This window comes from Bemisia tabaci, chromosome 7, assembly GCF_918797505.1.
Source record: "Bemisia tabaci chromosome 7, PGI_BMITA_v3".
Lineage (NCBI taxonomy): Eukaryota > Metazoa > Arthropoda > Insecta > Hemiptera > Aleyrodidae > Bemisia > Bemisia tabaci.
The window spans coordinates 9,962,666-9,984,061 of NC_092799.1; the positions used below are offsets into that span (position 1 = coordinate 9,962,666).

The 21,396-nt window shown below is 37.3% G+C and overlaps 1 protein-coding gene across 1 annotated transcript; it reads right to left on the reverse strand.

Moving 5' to 3' along the window:
- Positions 1–7,621: 7,621 nt before the first annotated feature.
- LOC140225050 (uncharacterized) lies at positions 7,622–13,028 on the reverse strand. Its single transcript, XM_072302508.1, has 2 exons — positions 10,493–13,028; positions 7,622–10,397 (listed from the first exon to the last, which is right to left on the reverse strand). Exons 1-2 carry the CDS (start codon positions 10,956–10,958, stop codon positions 7,795–7,797), a joined length of 3,069 nt encoding a protein of 1,022 aa, XP_072158609.1. The 5' UTR covers positions 10,959–13,028; the 3' UTR covers positions 7,622–7,794.
- Positions 13,029–21,396: the final 8,368 nt, after the last annotated feature.

The following is a 21,396-nucleotide window of genomic DNA, read 5'->3' on the forward strand; positions in this document are numbered from 1 at the left end:
CCCGCCCTGATAACCCGCGCCGGACAGCCACCTCTGCCCGCGCATGCGACGTACGTATTAGGCCCGATATACTTTTGGAGAAGGAGGATGTACGTTTTCCGATGACCCATGGAATAAATAAGAGTGAAAGCATCTTAGGATTCATTGATAGAAGTGCGTGGTCTGTTTTCGAAAAAATATAGGTTCGATAATTTATCAAAGATAAATAAGCGTAGTGCTGCTGATCCGTGGACCCTCCTGGTTTTGACGAGAGGGGGTCGATTCGAATGACCTCCGACTGGTTCGGACCTTGGCTACTCCGAGAGGAAATTTGTCAGTTCATGTCGGGCTATTTTTTGTGGATCAGAAATAGACTGATTTAATGACTGCGTCTCTCAATGTACCGATATATTCGCTGGCCCCATTGTAGACCAAAACACAACCTCTATCTAAAAAAATTCAACCTTCCGATTGGATGTTGTAATTTTACCCCGCTTTCAAAGCGCGGCAAAACTAATTGAAATTCAAATGGAGCAATGTCTTTCGACAGAGGTTAGATCATCCAAAGTAACGGCATGTCTCTATATTACGTAGAGTGCTTTTATTACACTACCGTGCTCAATCAAAGAGCAGTAAATCCATATTTTGCTTAAAGTTCTCTATTTGCTAAATATAATTCTGATTGTTTCAAAGCGAGCGATACACCATACATAAAAGCCTTAATTGAAAAATTTATGGCATATTGTTATCATTGTAAAGAACCCCAATAGTATGACTTTGGCTAGGAGCGCCTTCAAATATTGGTGATACTCTCCACTTCGCCAGGCACTTGGATTAGTTGCCTTTCCGAACGCAGCCCAAGTAAGATTTCTTTGCACCAAATTGCGAGGGTCACGGGTTCAAGAGGAAAATAGCGTGACTTAGAATTTCAAGCCTGACAACCTGAACTTTCTATCTTCTTCCTCTACCTCTGAATTTCTTTAACATTTTTTTTCTTTATATTTTTTTTTATTTAACACAAATAGATTGCAAATTGCTGGCAATCTCTAATATCCTGTGACTTATTCTTGATGCATTCAGGGGAAAATGGTGGTGTATTTGACGAATAAATTAGATGGATAACCGGAAGACATTTCTGCGTTATGGGTGTTATGTGCGCTTGCACCCTCTTCCGATACAGCGATCATGTATCTTCGATGAGACCAAGAAAAGCCAACAGTCAGCTTCTTAAGACTCGGAAGTAACCATTTTCAAAGTGAGAACGGCAACGGTTATGATTACACTGCACCAACTTAATCGATTATAAATTGAACTTGGCGCTTCGCCGATGCCCTATGTGGTCGGTCGTCCTCCTAAGGTCTCAGCCTACTGCCCAAGTGCGCGATGGACTATACAACTTAATTGAAACCAACATTAAAGCTCGTTAGAGCACCAATCAGCGCTCGAGGCTTATACGGTGCGATATCAATCGATTCATCGATGGTTCGATACTTCCTTCCGTGGTTATACCCAAGTATGAGCGTAAATCGACCAGCTTTGGAACGATTTGATCGCAATCAAAAGGGTTGGTCATAACCTGCGCAAAACTGCACTGGTGACCCTATCAGCTGCCCACATAGATCTTGGAGAGCGCGACTTGGGCCCCACCTAACCAGAGGATGCCTCATCTAAACGGAAGAAAAAATATTCCCACGGCCTCGTGTCGATTTTTATCATTATCTGCAGACTCTCTTTTGTGCTGAAAATTTTAATACTGCTTAGGCATTCGTCGATTGAACATTTTGTAACACGGTACCTACATCTATTTCTAACTCATACAAACATCACCTATCTATGTAAGAAAACTAATGGTACGTACGTTTTTTTTCTGAAATGAGCCAAACATAGTGGTTTCTAAATGTAAAATGTAGTTCAAATTACTCATTCTTAACTGGATTGCATTTTGCAAAAAGGAACCAAAAGCATTGCCATGTTGCTAAGATCGTGCGACTTCACCCTTAGCAATAAAATTACTGTAATCATGAAAAAATATGAAATTTACATGGTAATTTTTGTATAAATTTACAGTTTTTAGTGTGTGAAATAGAAAATGTTTATAGATGACCAGGTTTTTCTTCCAAGACAAGAGAAGTTGCACAATCTTAACAAAATTACAATGCTCTTGGTTCCTTTTAGCAAAATGCAGTCCAACTAATGCCTATATATATTCGATACATCATATATATTCTATAGTAGTGTATCGATGGCTAAGGAACAAAACCGCCTAACTGACAATCTTAGCGAAAATGAGTTAGCAACATTCCCGCATTCTACAGTATAAAATACGCAAGCTGATGTTTCTAGTTTTTTTCCATTTCCACACGGAAGCTCTGTCATACCACGTCATAAAGTTGTGATGTATAAAAAATTGCAAATCAAACCGCAAAACTACAAAAATGGCGAAGCTTCCCCTCGTCCTGCGAAATCCCAGTTTGTAGGTAGGCGGGATCGTTGCTCAGCGATCGGTATGTAATCGGAAAAAATAGATCGCTGATTTAATAATTAAATGGTAAAATTTATGTTCGACATGTCTTGAACGGACATTTTACAATAATGGACAGCTAATTTAACCAAGGGGGTGGTTAAATTAGCATTTTTTTATTGGAAAATCTACATTGAAACATATCGGACACTTTTTTAAACTACAAAAATGTTAAATCCAGCAATATCATTTTTTCCGTGCAGTTGTCGTGCATCCGACATGGAACCAACTGACTTCCATCCTCGCCTCTGTTTACTTCGGCCTGGCCTGGGACACCTGGAACTACTAATTTTGTAATCTGGACCCTGTCCCAGAGTCCAAATCTTTAATAGGGTTTTAATCAACCCACCAGTTAAATTGTAATTAAATTGTCAAACTAAATTGTAAATTTCCTAATGCTTGTAGTAGGCAAAATCTTGAATAAAACTTTTAAAAAAAGAAAGAAAGAAAAAAAAAACCGACATGAAATTTTCAGGGGGAAAAACACGCTCCGCTACCTCAATTCACATCTCTCCTATCGATCAATTTCAGATATCGTCCGTGAAAGTCCACTCCTGACGGAAAGGTGATCCCTGGGGCCACCCGAGAGGAAGCGGTGTCCCGGCCTCATTCTGACCCTCGGCAGTTCGCCGTTCTCACCCGAAACGCGTCGATCGCTCACCTGCAGTCCGCAACGCCGTAAATTCGATCAACCTTTTTTTAAGTTTTTTCACCGGGCCTTTGAAGAGTGAAGAGGAGTAGTCATATTGCCCAAGAGCACAGCTTCGCCGCACAGTTGGTAAGAAGAGATTCATCCGGAATGCACTGAAAAAAAATTCTCGGCATTTTTACTAAGGTCCGTTGGTACCTTTACCATCTCACTTGTTTTACCAATTATTGGTCATTTTACCAAGACAGACTGGTAAGCTTACATAAAAACCGGTATTTTAACTGTTTTTTTCAGGTAAGAATACCACTTTTATTGGTAATCAATTCCCGATAACTTTGCCATTTTATCTCGGTAATTCTACCACAATCGATTAAAAATATTGGCGTTTTTACCAAGGTCCAGTAAAATTACCAAGAAAGTTCAATAATTTTACCGAGATTTCTCGGTAAAATTACCAATTCCATAAATGGTAATTTTACCAAGAAAAAACTGGGATCAAATAGAACCCTGAATTCTCGGTAATTTTACCATTTTCCTAGTAAATACACCGAGATTTTTTTCTCAGTGTGATGGAAAGGATGAATGGGGATGGATACGGAAGGAATCATGTTGGGGTTCGAAACTATGAGAGACTTATTCATGCAAGGAAACAAAAAGTGTGAAGGGTCATCCCCTAAAATTAAACATTTCAATGTGAGTGAGGTGTATTCTTAAAATTTACGAAGCTATCAATATTTTTCTTTTGGCTTTATTTTTTTATTTTTATTTATTTTTTTCTAAAGTGGAATAGCACTGAAATCCTTCACAATAATCTAATACATTGTTGAGATGTGATGTGCTGTGCATGATATACTAATGAATATTACTAGGAACTTCGTGAAAATCATCTTTTTAATGAAGATATCTGAAACTTCTCTCCATATCTGCTCCTGGTGATTTTTTAAAGAAATCGGTCCTGGAGCTTAAAAAACATCCTCAGCTATTTTTAGCGAAGTCGAAGTTTCACATTTTTCGACACGAAGTTCATTTCAGCCCTCATGCTCGGTAAAGTCCTCTTTTTCATCAAAATCTCCAGATTTTCGGTCGCAAAACGTTCCGAGCGACCAATGTGCGACGTTCGATTATATCATTACATATTTACCTACTCCCGAAAAAGAGACAATAATCGAAGAGTGCCTAGCGATCACAATGCGCCCGGGGTGGAAGCAGCGAAATTTGATATTTTGTCTTTTCATTTAACAGTTCTCATATCTTCGCTCCATCCGCTGCTGGTGGCTGGTCTACGATCCGACGATTTTTACAAAGCACCCCATTCTCGCCGGATCCGTTATTTCGGTCTGGCCCACACGGCCACACCTGATCTCCAGTATCGTCTCGCCATTTCTCAGACCTACTACCCCCGAAATGTACCGTCCAGTCCCACCCCTATGAGAGTAACCCCCCGGCCGCTAGGCGGCTCAATCCCTAAGGATGCCTTGCGCTTATTTACAACTCATAATTGGCGTGTTCATGGTTACTTTAGATTACTTTCTTTCGGTCAGATCAAACAGCAGGACTTGGTTTATAGACCATATTTTTGGACAAATTCATCAAGACCATAAGTTACTGGGGATCAGTGGCCGTGGCGTGAACAATCGATTATCGATATTTCCCCATTTGCAGCTATAGTAAAGAATCGATTATTGGAAAGTTATGAATATTTTTCCTTACATTTGCGGAGCCTGAAGATGAAATTGCGAACAGAAATTGGATGAAAAATATTCATAAGTTTACCAGGGAATTTGTGTTTTATTAATCGAAATTTGGCAACGCCTAAAAGTTCGTACGGCGTTTTTCTTTGGCACGGCAGTATAGAGGGCCGTTGCACGGCAATGAGAGAGAAATGACCAGTAGACAAGATCTGAGCTAGAAAAACAGCACATACTTTTCTTCAAAATCTTACACAGATAACGATTCCAACAACTGGACGTGTGGAAATCAACTTCTGAACGAGATATCAACAAGTATTTTTCACAGAGATCGAGTGGAAGTTACACGGAAAAAAACAAGGTAGTCAGGAGTACCAGAAATGGGCACTCCCTACTAGCGTGCGGTAGCGAAAAACGCGCCAGCTACCCTGCTGGTTGTCTAAACTGCCGTGCGCCGGTAGACCCAAGGTAGTCATCTCAACCACCGTGGCAGTAGCTTCAACTACCGGAAAATAGTTGAGACAACTACCGTGGTGGCTACCGTGACTGCCACGGTAGTTGTCTCAACTACTTTCCGGTGGTTGAGACGACTACCTTGGGTCTACAGCCGCACGGCAGTTTAGAAAACCAGCAGGGTCGCTGGCGCGTTTTTCGCTACCGCACGCTAGTAGGGAGTGCCCATTTCTGGTACTCCTGACTGCCGTGTTTTTTCTCGTGGCCCTATGTGGGTCGTTCATGAGATATGTATAAATTTCGGGCTCATTGCAGGGGGAGGAAGGGGTCCAGAGTCGCTTAACGCTTACGTTACGTAACGCTTGCCGCTGTCTTTTTGTACTTTTCTACACTGAAAAAGGTTACCGGCTATGTAGACACCGCTCCGGGCTCGGAGGTCGAAAGTTTTGGGTGCTGGAGCTTTCATTGACAACCTATAATATTCATGTACGCAATTGATAAATTTATTTATTTATTTACTTCAGAATGACAATATATTGATGAATTTAATAAAATGAGAATTTAATTTCGTTGTATTTCTTTCACTTTTATTTCATACATTATATTTATCTCTATGCTTCTTGAGATTTCTTTCTTGTTTCATTATTCTCATTTTGCCCTTGAAATTTGAGATAAAGGATGATCAGATGACTTATATTGGGTTACTTCATCTTTCCCTTAATTTAGTTGTTTCACAGATAAAAAAAAATGAATTAAAAATGGAGGTTTATCAGTACTTTTTTCACTGCGAGACGTCATAAGGGGAGTGTTATGATTTCTTATGGGGAGGGGAGGGATACACCTGCGCGTTAAACGCGTCCTGGGGGAAGAAGGGGTTAAAAATCTGATTTTTAGCGTGCATTGTAGGTTGAAGTTACTATAGATTTATCAGTATTTCCTGGATCACACGCTGAATGTAGGGAGCTAAAAGTGGAACTCATCGGTCCGATGCCTGAATTTTGCACGTCGCGCGCAAAATTCAGGCCACTGATGAGGATTGGAGTCCAGCAGTTATCAATTTTTTCTAAAGTATTTGAATAGATTTGATACAAATTTGGATGAAAGTAAGTAACATTTACGAAATATTAATTGTTGAGCGATGCCTGTTGACGCCCTCATTCAGCGTGTGATTCCGGCATATTATGGAGAGAAAAAAGTAGGTGATTGCCATTCAGACATGTTGGAAACAGGTTGATGACATAAGTGAGCAGCTACAGAAATTACTGTCACACATATCCTCGAAAACAGTGCGTTTAAGGAAGGAAATCATTTTATAAGAACGAACTGCTTAAAACATTTTTATGTGTTGAATTGCACTATAACAACGGTATAGTATACCGTTCGTTTCGAGTGCTTTGAATTTTAAATTTTGCTAGCATTATGACAACTTATTGTACTCACCTACATCACGGTGTGAACTAATCAGCAAATGTCATCACCTGGTTTTTTATCTCTATGTATACCTAGGTATTAATTTGAACAAAAAGAAATACTAATATTGATAGACATAAAAAATTTTATTGAGAATTTTAACATCGATAAAAGTGAATAAAGAAGAACGAACAAATTTAGTTTAGCAGTTAGGTTGACTGCACTCAAATTTTTAACACGAGTTTCTAGAAAAAACGAGGAACTTTTTAAAAACACCTTTTTCCCCAACAAGGTTTTCAATTGAAAAACTTACAAACTGAGAGGAAAAAACAAAAATCCGTCAATTGCACACAGAAACATTTTGAAAAATATGTTCCATCGTGAAATGCTGAAAATCAAAGGAAGTAAATTCCCAGTGTCTAGTATCTAGACTAATAATTAAAGTAGAGAGAGGAAACGAACACATTCAGTCTAATAGTTAGAACAACTGACACATTCAGTCTAATAGTTTGAACAACTGCATCAGGATTTTAAGCAATATTTTCTAGAACCAAAGAATCTTGGGAAAATGCACCTATCTCTTCCAGCGAAGTCTTTGCAGAACTTAAAAACTAAAAAAAAAAACGAAAGTCAGTCAATTTCACAGATTAACATTTAAGAAATATGTTTCATCACAAAATACTGGAAATCTTAGGAACAACTTACAACTACGTTACATCTCCTTCCGAAAAAATAAAATACATACACCAATTTTTTGGGCTTCGGCCACCATTATCACAAGAAAAGAAACTTTTAAGCTCTGCCTAATTTCTAACATATCAATAGGGCCCGAGTGTAGACTTTGAGACTGCCTGTTTGCAAACATACCTATTGAAAGATTCTGAATGTATGTCTAGGACCAGTTTAACAGAGAGGAACCAACTTTTAAGGGAAACAAAGCATAGGCTGTTGGTTAGCAGAAGGTAAATTTTTTAACCAATCTAAAATTCAGCTCACTGCTAACTCACAAGCGGACTCTTGAATCCCAGAAATCTTAGTTCCTTAATTCCTACTAAAGGCAGTCAATTTCATTCTGCTATCACTGATTTAATCGTTTACAAAGAATGATTTAATGTAACAAAATACCGCCTACCTTCTAAAACTGACAATGTTAGGGGCACTTGAGAGAGCAAATCATCATATTTCAGGAGTGTAAAGGTTTTCATCTTTAGAACACTATAGGCATGGTAATGATTCAAGAAAGATACGGTTTCATATTCAGAACAAATAAAATAAATTGTATTTTCCTCAGTGATTAAAATTTCTTCAATTTCTGCAAAAATAGGGTTGTCATCAGAAATGTCATTCAACACCATCATTGAGGGTTTGAAGGTACTATTGATTTCCACCCATGATACACTGAGAAGACTATGTGGTAAACCTGACCTTGCTATCTTCTCGTTGATTTTGTAATGGGCCAAATCGTTCAATCGAATGGTGGTGGAGAGGCCATATTCGATTGATTCTTTCACAAGCGACTGACTTGAAATTAAATCACTAAAATATAACTGATGCTTTATTGAGACTGATTTTTCAACATTTCGACGAGAAGCAATTGCGTAAGCAATTGTTTTGTAGACCTTATTCTTTCCTTCAAACCGCATAGTCCAAACGTGTCTGAGAGGACCATGTCTCAGAAAGAAGGTTGGGTAATGCAACAAACAGTGATGTTTGAATTTTAAATGAGATTTGGTCACTTTTAAATATATTTCATGGTGTTCTTGAATTAAAAGTTGCATCAATTCAGCGCACTGAGTCTGCAAAGCAGGTGCCATCAGTAAATCTGTAATTTCTCTTAATTTTAAAAGTATAGACCATACTTCATCATCTTCTGGGACATAATCTCCGAGAATCAAGGGTAGGTACTTAACTAGAACTATCATTTCAGAGGCTGAGAGTTTTAGAGAATCTATAGTAAAATTCTTGGAGAAGGCAGGGGGTTTATTCCGAGAGTCAATTAAACCATAGTCAAAATCACTAATTCTCAAACAAAGTGTGTCAAATGATAAAAACTGAAAATCTATCAAGTAATTCAAAATAAAAATGACATCAAAACCTGCTACTCCTTCCCAGACGTCATGTAACAAATCCAGTGACAAATTGAGTGTCACATCAAAACCTACTATATCATTCCAAACACATTTTTCCTTCACACCGGTCAAGGTGACATTATTTGTTGCCACATCTGCCGCATAATTTTCAGGATTTCTATAGATGTTTAAATTTTCCTTTGTTTGATAGTTTAACTCTGCAATTGTAATACGACAGATGCGGCAACAATAGTCAGAGTTAAAATGTTCTTTAAACCCACAAATTTGATTGAGCCCCAAGTTGTCCCCAACTAATAAGCAGACTTTGAAAAATACAACTTTTTCCATGCCATTAACAGTTATCATCACACCATTATCTTCAATACTATTGAGCTCATCAATTAACTTTTTGAAAATTTTCTTATTTCCAAAAAGTTTACGATTATTGGCTTTGAACATTGAGCACAAAAATATTGAGGTAAGCTTGGATTGATACTGCAGGGGCAGGCATGGAACAGAGCCATAAACACCACATAATTTATTTATCCCAGAATGCGAACCTAAAGGATTTCCTGCTTCGAACTCATCTGCATAGATCAAAAGTGGGAGATAGCATTTGTTACTGCCTTTGTTTTTCAACTCCTCCAGAAAACTTCTCCAGTAAGTGCCTTGAACAATATTTCTGATGACATTTGTTTCAGCCAGAAGGGAATCCATGAACTTTAAAGTATCACTGAAAATATTGCCATACTCAAAAAATATTTTTAAAGTTTGACTTAAAGGAATGAACTCGCCTGTGATTTTTACACGACAGAAACATCTTTCTTTTCGTTTCAGTATGACTACACGCCTAAGTCCCCTTTTGGTTGTCACAATTGATCGAGCCCTTCTCGTTTTTACCACAGTTCTATACCCAAACTCAATACTTTGTGGGGCAATGTATGTGCCTCTTTCTTTAAAATAATTAAGGCGCTTGTATTCAGAAGCAACGTCATGAAATGGAGATTGAAGCAAAGAAAAATAGTGATCCAACTCCGCAAAATCATCAGGAGAAGGTCCACCTTCTTTATTAAAAAATGTCTTAATTTTTCCTTGCATAAGAGAGGTGAAAGTAGCTATAAGGTCAGAGGCGTGATTAATAATTTTTTGACCGGCACTGCGAGGAATGCTGAGATTGCTGTTTAATTTTGAAACAAAAATTGCACATTGTTCTTTGATGGCCTCGGGAATATTAACATCATCTAAAATATTAATCAACTCGTGAGTTGAGCTTACAGAGGGAACAGGTGAAGGTGGATTTGGTTCATCAGCCACAGGATCCTCCGCTTGTACAATTTCATTATTCTGGGGTAAGTTTACTTGATTGAGACCATGCGTTTCATGAGTGTTTTTGAAATGTTTTGCAAAATTTTTCATAGATGAGTAACTCCTTATGCACCCTGCTTCTGCACATCTAATTATACTATCCGGATTCAGAGCATGTTTCACTCTGAAATGAAGTTTTAAATTTTGAAATGATGCTATATTATCCTTGCATTTGAAGCAAACAGGCATTTTTTCACTGAAGATAATTACTTTGTATGAGCTTTCTGAAGAAATTTTAATCAAAGAGGGCAAAATATATATACCTTAAGAAGAAAATTAGAGGAAAAAAACATTGAAAAAAAAACTAAAAAGTTTCGAGAAATATAAAGTTGTGAGCTTATAACATGATAAGAGTGTTAAAGTTCCAAATTGACTGCTAGGCCGTCGATTTGAGGACTATAAATTTCGGCGTCATATTTGGTTTGGATTCTGTAAATATGTTTTTGTATGAATAACCAAACAAGATCACCTCCGATAGGATACTGCAGGTTTAAGACCATAAAGGCTTTAAAACAAGCATCCACAGCTGAAAGCGGAGTCCCTTCAAAGGAATATAAAATGTTGTTGATTTCGATTTGGGCTTTATCCTGCCCCACAAAGCAAAGCATGGGCTGTGCTGTTTCTTTATATTTCTTACACTTTTCGTAGCGCCGCTGTAATTCACTTTGCAATGTATCCGCTGTTTCAACGTAAATCATAAAGTTCTCCTTGATTTCGATTTTGGAGATGCGCAACTTTTTGCGTCTTGTAACTGGACTGAACAAATACGGTAGCGCCCGTAAACTGTAAAAAATGCGCTTCTCAGCACCTGCAAAAATAAACATCTTTATATTAGACAAAAATAACGAGAAATATGTTTGAAAATTGACAAGATTTGTTGATTAGAACTCAATAAAGTGTTTTGAAAGTGTTTAATCAAAAGTATTTAATCAAACAGGAAGACCCTGAGGAGCAGCCTGTAACACCATTGTACCATTTTGATCGGGCATAAAAAAGTCAAATATGAGATTATTTTTTGAGCACCCGTGTCTTTTCCTCCCCTTCCAAAGGTAAAGCTCAGAGGGAACTGAATTATTCCTGATTAGTATAATCCAACTGTAAATGACATGAAAAAAGAAGAATTAACCGATCACTATGAAAATCCTTCAAAATAAGCAGTTACTTTAAAGCTACCGCTGACACTATCAGCTTCTTTCTTGCTATGCAGCAAAGATCCACTGCCAAAATGAGGCCAGAATGTGAGAGGAGCATCCACAATAGATTTTCAGTGCCGAATTAAAAAAATTACATCTATTTTCCCCCAGAAATACGAATTTTCCAGAAACTCAAAGCTGTCCTGGGAAAATTATATTGTCTGCAGGATTGGTCCAGGCCAGAGGAAAAGAAATGACATTTTTGGATTCCATATCCAAATATTCATACTTAGGGACCCATCCACAGTACGCCTATTAATTTGTACCCTTATTCAGAAAAGATAGTTTTCTCTGTCAAACTAAAGAATTCACACTTTTAGCCGATGAAAATCTCCTCCACTTATTATGCATCAAAAAGAGGATACAATTCTTCTTTCCTAAGTACGATGAGGCTACTGGTATATTCTGAAGGCTGATGAGGAGAAAGTGACTGTAATGTTAATGTCATCCACCAATATTTCATTACATTTAATTTTAAAAAAAAATAATTCCTACACCCTCAAAAAATTAAGTTTGAGGAAGATTCGATCAAAGAAAATAGGTGACAGAAAAAATTTGGGTAATTATCATATCTTGGAGCCTATGAGAATAGCCCCATTAGATGTTATGAAATAAAATGTTGACCATCCTTCCTGGATCGGTTAAATGGGCAGATTTTGTATTTTTACCACGGAAATTTTCTTATCAGAAAAATTGAGAAAAGTTTAAAGACATGCCATGCGTCTGCTCCTTCCAGTTTTTGGTTTTTAAACCAGAAATGACATCTCTTTTATCCTGGCATGCACCTGACTTCTAGAAAGTTACATTCTTCCGGGAAAATCCCATGTTTCCAAGAAAACTTCAGTTTTTCAGGGTCTATGAACCCATTGACTCCGAGATACTGATTAATCTTGTATTTACTATCATATATACTAACTTTCAAAATTCCATTCAGCGACTTCTGGAAAGTCGTCTGCCAATAATCTTCTAAAACTTGTATCCGTCTTACACTTCTCTTGAATACAACGTATTATGTTAACAGACGTCTTCGGCCAGTTTTCAAATAAAAGGTTTTCCTTTTCCGGGAAAATAATATTGAAATCCTCGTTCAGCTGAAACAGAATAGGAAAAATAAGATTATTACTCAAATACGTCAGAAGGAAAATTAAGGAGATCAGTTATTTAGGACTGTCTAATTTATAATACTCCATCCACCATAAGGACAGTAAAGCTCATGTATGTACCGACTTTCGAGCCATTCAAATTCGTCCACCAAATCTTACCAATTTTCTTCTTCAAATCTCTCACAGGTTAAAAGCTAATGAACTGATGAAAATAATTGAATGAAGTGACGAGCAGAGTCAGGTTCCCTGAAAATGTTTCCCTTTCACCTCTCTACTTATGTTTATGTAATGGCAGTTGTGTTGGGTCCCCCCGGCAGAAAACGTAGAGGACGCCCTGTCAAATCGTGGATTGATGGAATAAGGCCAGAAATGAGGAGATGTGATTTGCTGGAGGAGCTCTGGCAGAATCTCTGTCAGTGGCGGTTGGGAGTCGCAGAGCACACAGAAGCTCTGTAAGAGCAACATGTTAGTTAGTAGTTATGTGTGCAGCAAATTTTGCCTTAATGAGGAGCAGTTAATTATCTTTTCGAGTAATTTTTTTTTTTTTTTTCCCCCTACTTCAAATAGCCCACAAGGGCTAATCCTTGTGCTTTGGTCCTGTCCCCCCTCCGTCCCTACAACCAGTCCCAGGCAGCTATTGTTTGAGACCATCAAACTTCACTTGAAAGTACTATAATCGTAATTTGTTCTTATTTTTTCTCTACCTTTGAAAAATATACTAAAAAAAATCAACTGCGAAACATGAAGAGCTTAAAAATAAATATGGAAAATTTTTTCGAATAGGGGCAGTCGTGCATAGTTATGTGCCCTTCATTTTTTCTTCAAAGATAGGGTGCTGACTAACCAATCTACTGACCTTATTCATTGTAAAAGTAAAACAGACTTCACTCACCAATTTATACCCATATGGTTTTGTAAGGACTTGATACTTTTGAAAATAATCCACAATCCCAGTGGAAAAACTTTGTAACAAAGAAGTATATCTTCTTTTGGCAGTACGCCTCCAAGCCTCAATCACCCTCAGCCATGGCTCCTCGCCGCCTTTGCTGAGCCAATCGTCGTCCCTGTCAATCAATTCTTTCTCATCCTCAGCTTCGTCGACAACTGAAAGAAGAAAGGAAAAAAAATGAAGAAATCAACTTTGAAAATGCTCTTAGCAGGATACACAAGATTTTGTTGGTGTCTTTTGGAAATAGATAGGTATAAGTGAAACAGAAAATAATTGAGGCTAAGAGAGCGTTCATAAATTACATAATGCTGTTGGAGAGGCGGCTTCAAAGAGACTACACTTTTGTTTTTAAATTTAGATACTTTTGTTTAAGTACTTATTCTTTCATTTAGTGGAAATTTGTGAAAGACCAGAATTTTTACTGGCTTTTGGCCAACGAGGCTCATACAAGTACTTTCTAATGGATGCAGTTAACCAGAATGGGCTGCACTCTATTAGAGATTGCCTAATTTTCTCTTAAGGTTTTAATTTTTTAGAGAAAAACTAGGCAATATTCTGACCTATAATTTTGTTATTGAATTTCTACTTTGTTTTCTTGGAACAAAATAAAACATGAGCAAAAATTAGACAAGAAAAAAGGCATTTCGGCTGATTATGGTTAGGTCCGACCAAATAGCACATCAAATGGGTAACCGCAAAAATGTGGAGCTCGGTTCCAGTTTTTCAAAACCTCTGCTCCTACTTTGTTCTTTTAAAAAAAGACCAAACCAACATTGTGGCTTACAATTTCCACAGAATAGTCTTCATAAAGAAGAAAAAATTGCTGAAGTTTTTAAGAAATGCTGCTGTGTAGTTTTCTGTGTCAAAAATAAAGCATGACAGGAAGTCTGCGACCCTGCAAACCAAGATACGCGTATCTGCAGTTTCACTATCGATATGTAGATACTTGGTCTTCTAGAGCATTTTATATTTTGTGACTGAAAGTTTCTTCAAGTGGAATTTATTTTTTATAGGAAGTAGGTCTAAGAATAATGAAAGGTATGGAATACAGAAAAATCAGTACCTGATTCAACAACTGATGTTGATGTTGAAGCTTCTGTTTCTGCTACTTTAATAATCTCAAGGTTTACTCCTTTCTTCTTCAGAAATCTTTTGGAATTATTGTACTTTTGGTACAATTTTCCCTTGGCAGAAATTTTTCGTTGATGCCCAAGGTTAACTTGATGAACATAATAAATGCTGGGCTTTTCGGCTGGGAAAACACATTTGATGGCAAAGGAAAGCTGTACGAATTTAGCTGGAGATATTTTTTTGCTAGCACTCTCCGATAATAATGACCATATAATAATGTGAACCAGTTTTTGTCGGTCTGAATTGGTCAGAAGTTGGTCTCTGGATTTGATAAGTGCCTGACCATCGGAGCTTTTCCCTAAAATACCAATTAGATATTTTTCAAGCTCTTTTTTGGTCTTTTCGGGAATTTTGTCAAAATCACATTCGGTAATCCAGGAATTACAAATAGGATCTTTTGCAGGTTCTGTAGAGGAAGAAGGGCCAACTTCTTCAGAGCTATTTTTGGATGGGGATCCAATTTTTACAGCTTCTTTAGAGGGAGAAGGGCCAACTTTTTCAGCACTATTTTTGGATGGGGATCCAATTTTTCCCCTTCTTTTAGATGGAGAGAAACCAGCTTTCCTAGGACTTTTTTTGGAGGGGGATCCTTTTTCTTTATAATTTCTTTGAGGACTGGTCCCCTGTAAGTCAGATTCTGCTATTGAGGAAGTCAAAAGATAATCTTCTTTACGTTCTTTTGTGGGAGTAGAAACAGCTTCTGCAGTGCTTTCTTTGAAGGAGGATCCGCTTTGTTTTTTCTTCTTGGGCGGACTAGTTACCAATAAATTATCACTGTCCGAACTATGCAGGAGATCACCCAGTTCCTTCTGTGAAAAGAAAATGAAAGAAATTTTTTAACATTGAAGACTGATTCACAAATGAATGTTTCTTCTGTCAAACTTCTGTCAATTGTTTTCTTTTTTTTCCCCCTTCATTTTGTTTCAAAGCAAAAATATCAAAATCCCTTATAAGCCAGATTAAGTACTTCTTGGGGAACAGTTACTTTTGACTCCCATTAAAAATTGTGGCATTATGTTAGGACTTCACTGTTTGGTAATTTCTCAGAGGAGCATAACCAAAACTGAACTTCAGATAGAGCTTCCTCATCCCTCCACTGTATAATTAATAGATATTTCTTCGACATCTACCTAATATTACATCATTAGGTAGGTACAGAAAATAGCTTCTCCTAAAACAGGAAAACCTAGCATAAAACAACTTGTATTTAAGGATACAAGAACTTAACTACCACACAAACAATTTTTTAATTCGACTGTTGAAAGTAATCTATCAACACACCCAAATAATGGACCAAATTAAAAAATTGAAAGTTAGATGGCAGTTTCATGAGGAACTTGAGCCCCAATTCTTTTTTCTGGCTGGATAAGCATCAAATAACCTGTGTTCAATAAAAAAACACTTTACCTGCGGACAATTTTACACCTCCTAATTTGAAAGTGACTATTTGAAAACTTAAAACAAATTAGACTGAATTCAAAAACCAGGAGTTAAGATGCAAACTTCCCTGAAGAACTTTAGCCTTTGTTTTCTTACTTTCCTGTCTTGGCAAAAATTGACTCATCTGTACTTAATTATAAATAACCAAGGCTCCAGCAATATGAGGCTGACTTTTATTCATTTGGACTTCTAAAATTTGATGTCATTTCCTGTAAATTTCGTCCACATAATGTAAAAAATGACAGGTATAAGTATGAGGTCCACTGGCAGCAATGCACCAGTTGCGTTGGTTGCAAAATTTTGTTTACATTGTTTAAACCAGGAGATTAGCATAAATCAAGAGGAAGTGCCCAAATGCCAAATTTCCACATCTAATATGATGCCCATCAAAAATCATGGCGTATGTCATCACTCATCATTGTAGTACATATCATTGCTTATTTCACCAAAATTGCATCAGTTTTTTACGGCGAGCAACCAATGCAAATTTGTATATCCCTAATTGAGAAATGAAGGTGGAATGAGCCATGGACTGCACTACCCTGGTGGATAATACCGTGCACCATGCTTTTCAATAAGCGATGCCTCTGTCAATACTGGACGCAGAAACTTGGCATTTGGATAGATCTTATAATTTTTTGCTACTCTATAAGCGTACACTGAAAAAAAAAAGTAGCTTGGATCAAGCATGATAATTCTTGAATTTGCCGTCAAGAATTTTCTTTATCTTGCTTTAAGCTGACTTTTTCTTGATTCAAGAAAAGTAATGCTTGGGTTAAGCAAAAAAGTAGCTTATATTTACCAGCAAAATTCTTGATTTAAGAAGAAATACTTCTTGGCGGCAAATTTGAGATTCTTTTTTTTCCAGTGTAGGCCATTGAATGAGGGACCCCGAGGTAAAGGCGCATAAGTGCTGTTTCCAAAACAATTAAGATATTACTTGAGGATTAAAGCTAAAACTAAGTTGCCTTGAATTGTACTATGTGAAAAAGTAACAAGTGAAATCAAATCTTTAACCATTAAAATGCAAGTTTGAACTTTCTTTCCACCAGAAGGCTCCGTGTAAATTGGAACTTTAAACATGTCCTTCTCCCAATAGCAAAAACTGCACTTATCAGCCTTGTCTTCCAAGCCCCTAAAATCACGTCTCTGTGACTGGCTCAACTGTCTCATTCAGATTTATTAGTTTCATATACAGAGAGTTTCATGCTTGCCATGCCAGAAAAAAAAAGGACCATGGCTCCAGAAATTGAAATCTGGTCTTCATTCAACTTACAAGGACTCTCGCAACAATAGCAATTATCTTACCAGCCCCTTCTCAATAATTTGGTCTGCATCAATAATTTGGTCTGCATCAATACTTTGGTCTGCAAAATCATCCTTCGGCTGCTTTTTGTCCTTTATTCCGTTTAAGAAAATCAGCCTGTCCTTCAGTGGCTGTATCAGTTCCTTGATAGTATCAGAGTCAAAGTACAGTAGCAAGTCCTCGGTGATTTGAGCTTCTGAAAATGAAAAAAATAATTGCTATAATTTGAAAGATCTGATTTTACGTGAGGTTTCTGTACGCAAGTAATGTACAAAATTTTGACCCACAAACTAGGTTCAAGTAACCGATAACACTATTTCTCCTAGTCCCATTTCACATTTTCCCTGGCCGGAATACTTCTATTAACAAATAAAAATTTGTTTAGTACAGATGTTCGATGATAGATTTTTAATTGTAGGTAACACTGTGTGACACCAATTAGTAGTACAGTCATTTTTAGAGTCGAAGGTACAAAAGAGAGATTGTGAGCCTATAATGAATGACTGAATTGAAGCGGCTTCGTTATTTTGGAGAGAACAAGTCTTGTCAGACTGAACTAAAACCTTAAATTGCAAGACTTTGCAGTTCATGGACTTCCACAAAGAATACTTCACAAGTCGAAAATTCACTGATGAATATTATGAGACTAGTATCCTTGCGCGTTAGTTTTTGGTGAAGTTTTGTGAAGCACATTGCGTAGAGTAGCTTCAGCGAGGAGAACATTCAAAAAAATTCAGAAGATGCGGTTGAGTGTCTGACTGATCTCAAATTAACAATGGTTTGGAGAAGGCAAAGATCATGAGGAGAGTAGGTTCCATTCCACAAACATTTTGAGTGGTTTAGTTATAAATTTTGAAAATATTCCCAATATCAGCATGATTAGGTATGGGTCACTTTCATGTAAAGAAAAAGAATTACATTGAGTACTAAGGTCCTCAATACTTACACTTCTCATTTCATTGGACAAGAAGACGTTATTCATACGGCAGGCAAGCACCAAAGATCAAACCTCTGGCCAATTAGTTCAAATTTTGACTCTAGACTACACCCAATACAGAATTATTGACATTTTGTAGCTGTCCACTGGACAAGACAAGGCAAAGGTCGAATCTAATTACGTTATGGATGGGCTTTGTCGTTCCCTCATTAATAACTTTAATGTTGTCAGGCCAGAAAATCAACAAGTTAAAGGCACCTTTTCAGTGGCCGACAACCAGAAGAGAAGTCGACCCTTTAAAGACATAGTAAGAGTAAGTAGGTACATGACCTAGGTATGGTTGTTTTCGACAACAAAGCCAAGCAATCACATAACTCCATTTTAACTTTGTCATGTCTTGTCCTGTTGACAAGTACTTAGGTACAAACATTATCACTTTGCAGGAGAACATCTAATGATCAGCCTGCCTCTTGAATTGAGAGTTAATTATCAGTGGACAAAGTTACGTCGAAGAGGGTATGGCTAGGTAGATATTCAACACACATAGCGGCTGACTGGAAATATTACGCAGTGCAATTGATGAAAATGCTAGCTTCTCAATTTACAACCCCCAATTAGTAACATATGCCTCCCTTCATTGAGGTTTTTGAAAGTTGATGTAAATCCTTGACGATCATCATAATATAGGCTCATGATTCATGGATGGGTACGCAGTCACCATTAAAGTCAGCATGGTCACCTATGAGGTACGATGCATTCAAACTACCTCAAGCATAAGGTTTTTTAAGTACATGGTAGTGAATTGAATATTGTCTCCGAAGAATGAAAGTTTAGATTGAGCAGCAAGGGCCAATTAGAGCTTCCCTCCACAGGCTTTTGAGTACGGTGCAACTGCTACTCACTCAGAACTTCAATAACTTCCAAGAAAATTTCAAAGTTCAATAGGTAGACCAAGCAAAAGGGGGACCAATATTTCGGCATGTCAAGAGAAACATTAAGAAATCACTCACCTTTGAACGCAGGAATATACGCTGAGAGGCCTAGACCCTCCAGAAACTTACATGTCCCTTCCATGATTGCTGCCACAGAAGAATCGCAGAAACCCGCCAAGAAAATATTCACGAATCACGACTCATTAAAACACATCACATCACATTGCGAAAGTATTCACATGGGACCAGAAACGCACATTACACTTGCACTAACCCCTACCACGCCGCGCCGACCGACCACGGTAGTAAACAATCAACTCGAGCAAATGTTAAATTCCCTGAGAAGGGAATTCTGGGGAAAATTCCCTTCAAAGTTGATGCTGAATTGAAAGCCCAAGTAATATAAATTAAAATAAAAAATTCCTAATTACGAAAATTTTGCATTTGAATTAAAATATTTCGTGGCAAATTTCACCCTATCAGTTATCACTCACTGACCCACCAATTGAAAGTAATGGTAAGCTTTCAGTAGCACAAATTGTGAGAGAAAGCTGCACGAATTTTTCAGAAAATATCTTTCAGTCTGACAGATGTTTTTTGTAACTATTTGAACGGAAATTTTTCCAATATTTTTGTTGTAAAGTTTGCAACATTTACCAAACTTACTGAGAAAAAAAAAAAAGGAAAAAAAAATATACTTAGACAAGAACTGAAAACTGCTCAGGGGGACTCTAGAAAGGAAAGAGAGGGGATAAAAAGAGGAAAGAAAAAGGAATCATTCAGAAAACATACGACAAACGTTTTAGAGAAGGGGGAGGATCTTTGAGCCTCAGAGAGGAGCCTGAAAAATAGGAATAAAGTAAGAGAGAAACTATGTCACCATTTCAAGAAGTTTGGAGTTGTACCGACCATGAAAATTGCAAATGATTTCTATCTCACCAGAGCTATTTTGAGTACATAAGGAAATCTATATAATTCAAGCAGGTAATAGCTTCTCTTTCCCTTTTTAATAGGGCTAAACAGAGGTCCGCAGGTAAAAAATTTAAGTCAGTTGAATGATGAACAGTTATGGCAAGTCAGAGATTGATTTCTGTGAATACATCTCTACTCTATGGAGGATGAATTAAGAACATTGTTTTGGCATGAAGAAAAAAATTGACCATTTTCTATCTCCCCTGTCTTACTTATCTCTCTTTAACAAGGCTCCACCCAAACAGAGTTGTAACCAGTGATGAAGCACACCCTAAGGCATAGCAGTTGCATTTTTGTTCAAGAAAGCAGGCTCTGACTCTTTCAATTGAAGAGGGGGGGGGGAGCTTTTTAAAAAAATGTTGGAAAAATTGACTCTCCTCAGAAGAACTTATTGTTAGATCAACACTGACAAAAACTTCCTCAGTATAAAAGCTATGTACTTATTCCAATCTTCCAAAAATTCTCAAGAAGCTTTAAAAATTTGTTTATTTTGATTATCTTATGAAGCACTAAGTAAAGCCACAAAATTTACAGCTATATCCTCCAAATTTTCTTAGGGAGGGAGAAATGGGGCCTGGATGATACTGCTTTGAAATATATGCTAACCATACCCCTTGAGAGATGCATCTATACATGTGCCACTTACACTAAAAATGTATGCTGTTCAGGGAGGGGTGTTCAGAGACCTAAGTTGTAAATTGTTTACAATCAAAGAAATTCTTTTCAAAATTAACATCCTGAATCATCTCGAAGTCAACAAAGGCAAGTTTCACACGAAGCTGTTCACAATTTTCAGGAAGATGGTCAGTAAAACCACCCCTTTGGTTTGTGAAGCTACACAGCAGAAAACATTATCTAAGGTAACAATTAACTGTGTGCTGTTGACAGGAATAATTTAATACGCAACCTGATTTGAAGTCTGGAGCACCAAATACAGTTGAGGGCATTACAATGTTGCAAAGATTATGCTACTTTGTATTTCAACATCCAAAATGCACATTTTGCCTCAAAATTTGTAGCAGAAATTCCCTGATATATCTCTAAACATTTCTAAGTAAAACATAAAATCCTTTGTGGTATTAGTTTGCTACTTACAATGACAGGTAAAATTTGCACTGTGTAAGCAATGCTGCAATTTATTTATCTTACTTTGGTTCTTAAGGCCTAGATTGTTCACAATAGTTGCTGCTTTTCAAACAGGTTAAGTAACATATTTGCCCACAGTACTCATGAAATCCTAAAATTTCAGCAAGAAAGGAAGAAAACATACCCTTCCCACCTTGTGTCCTTTTTCTTTAG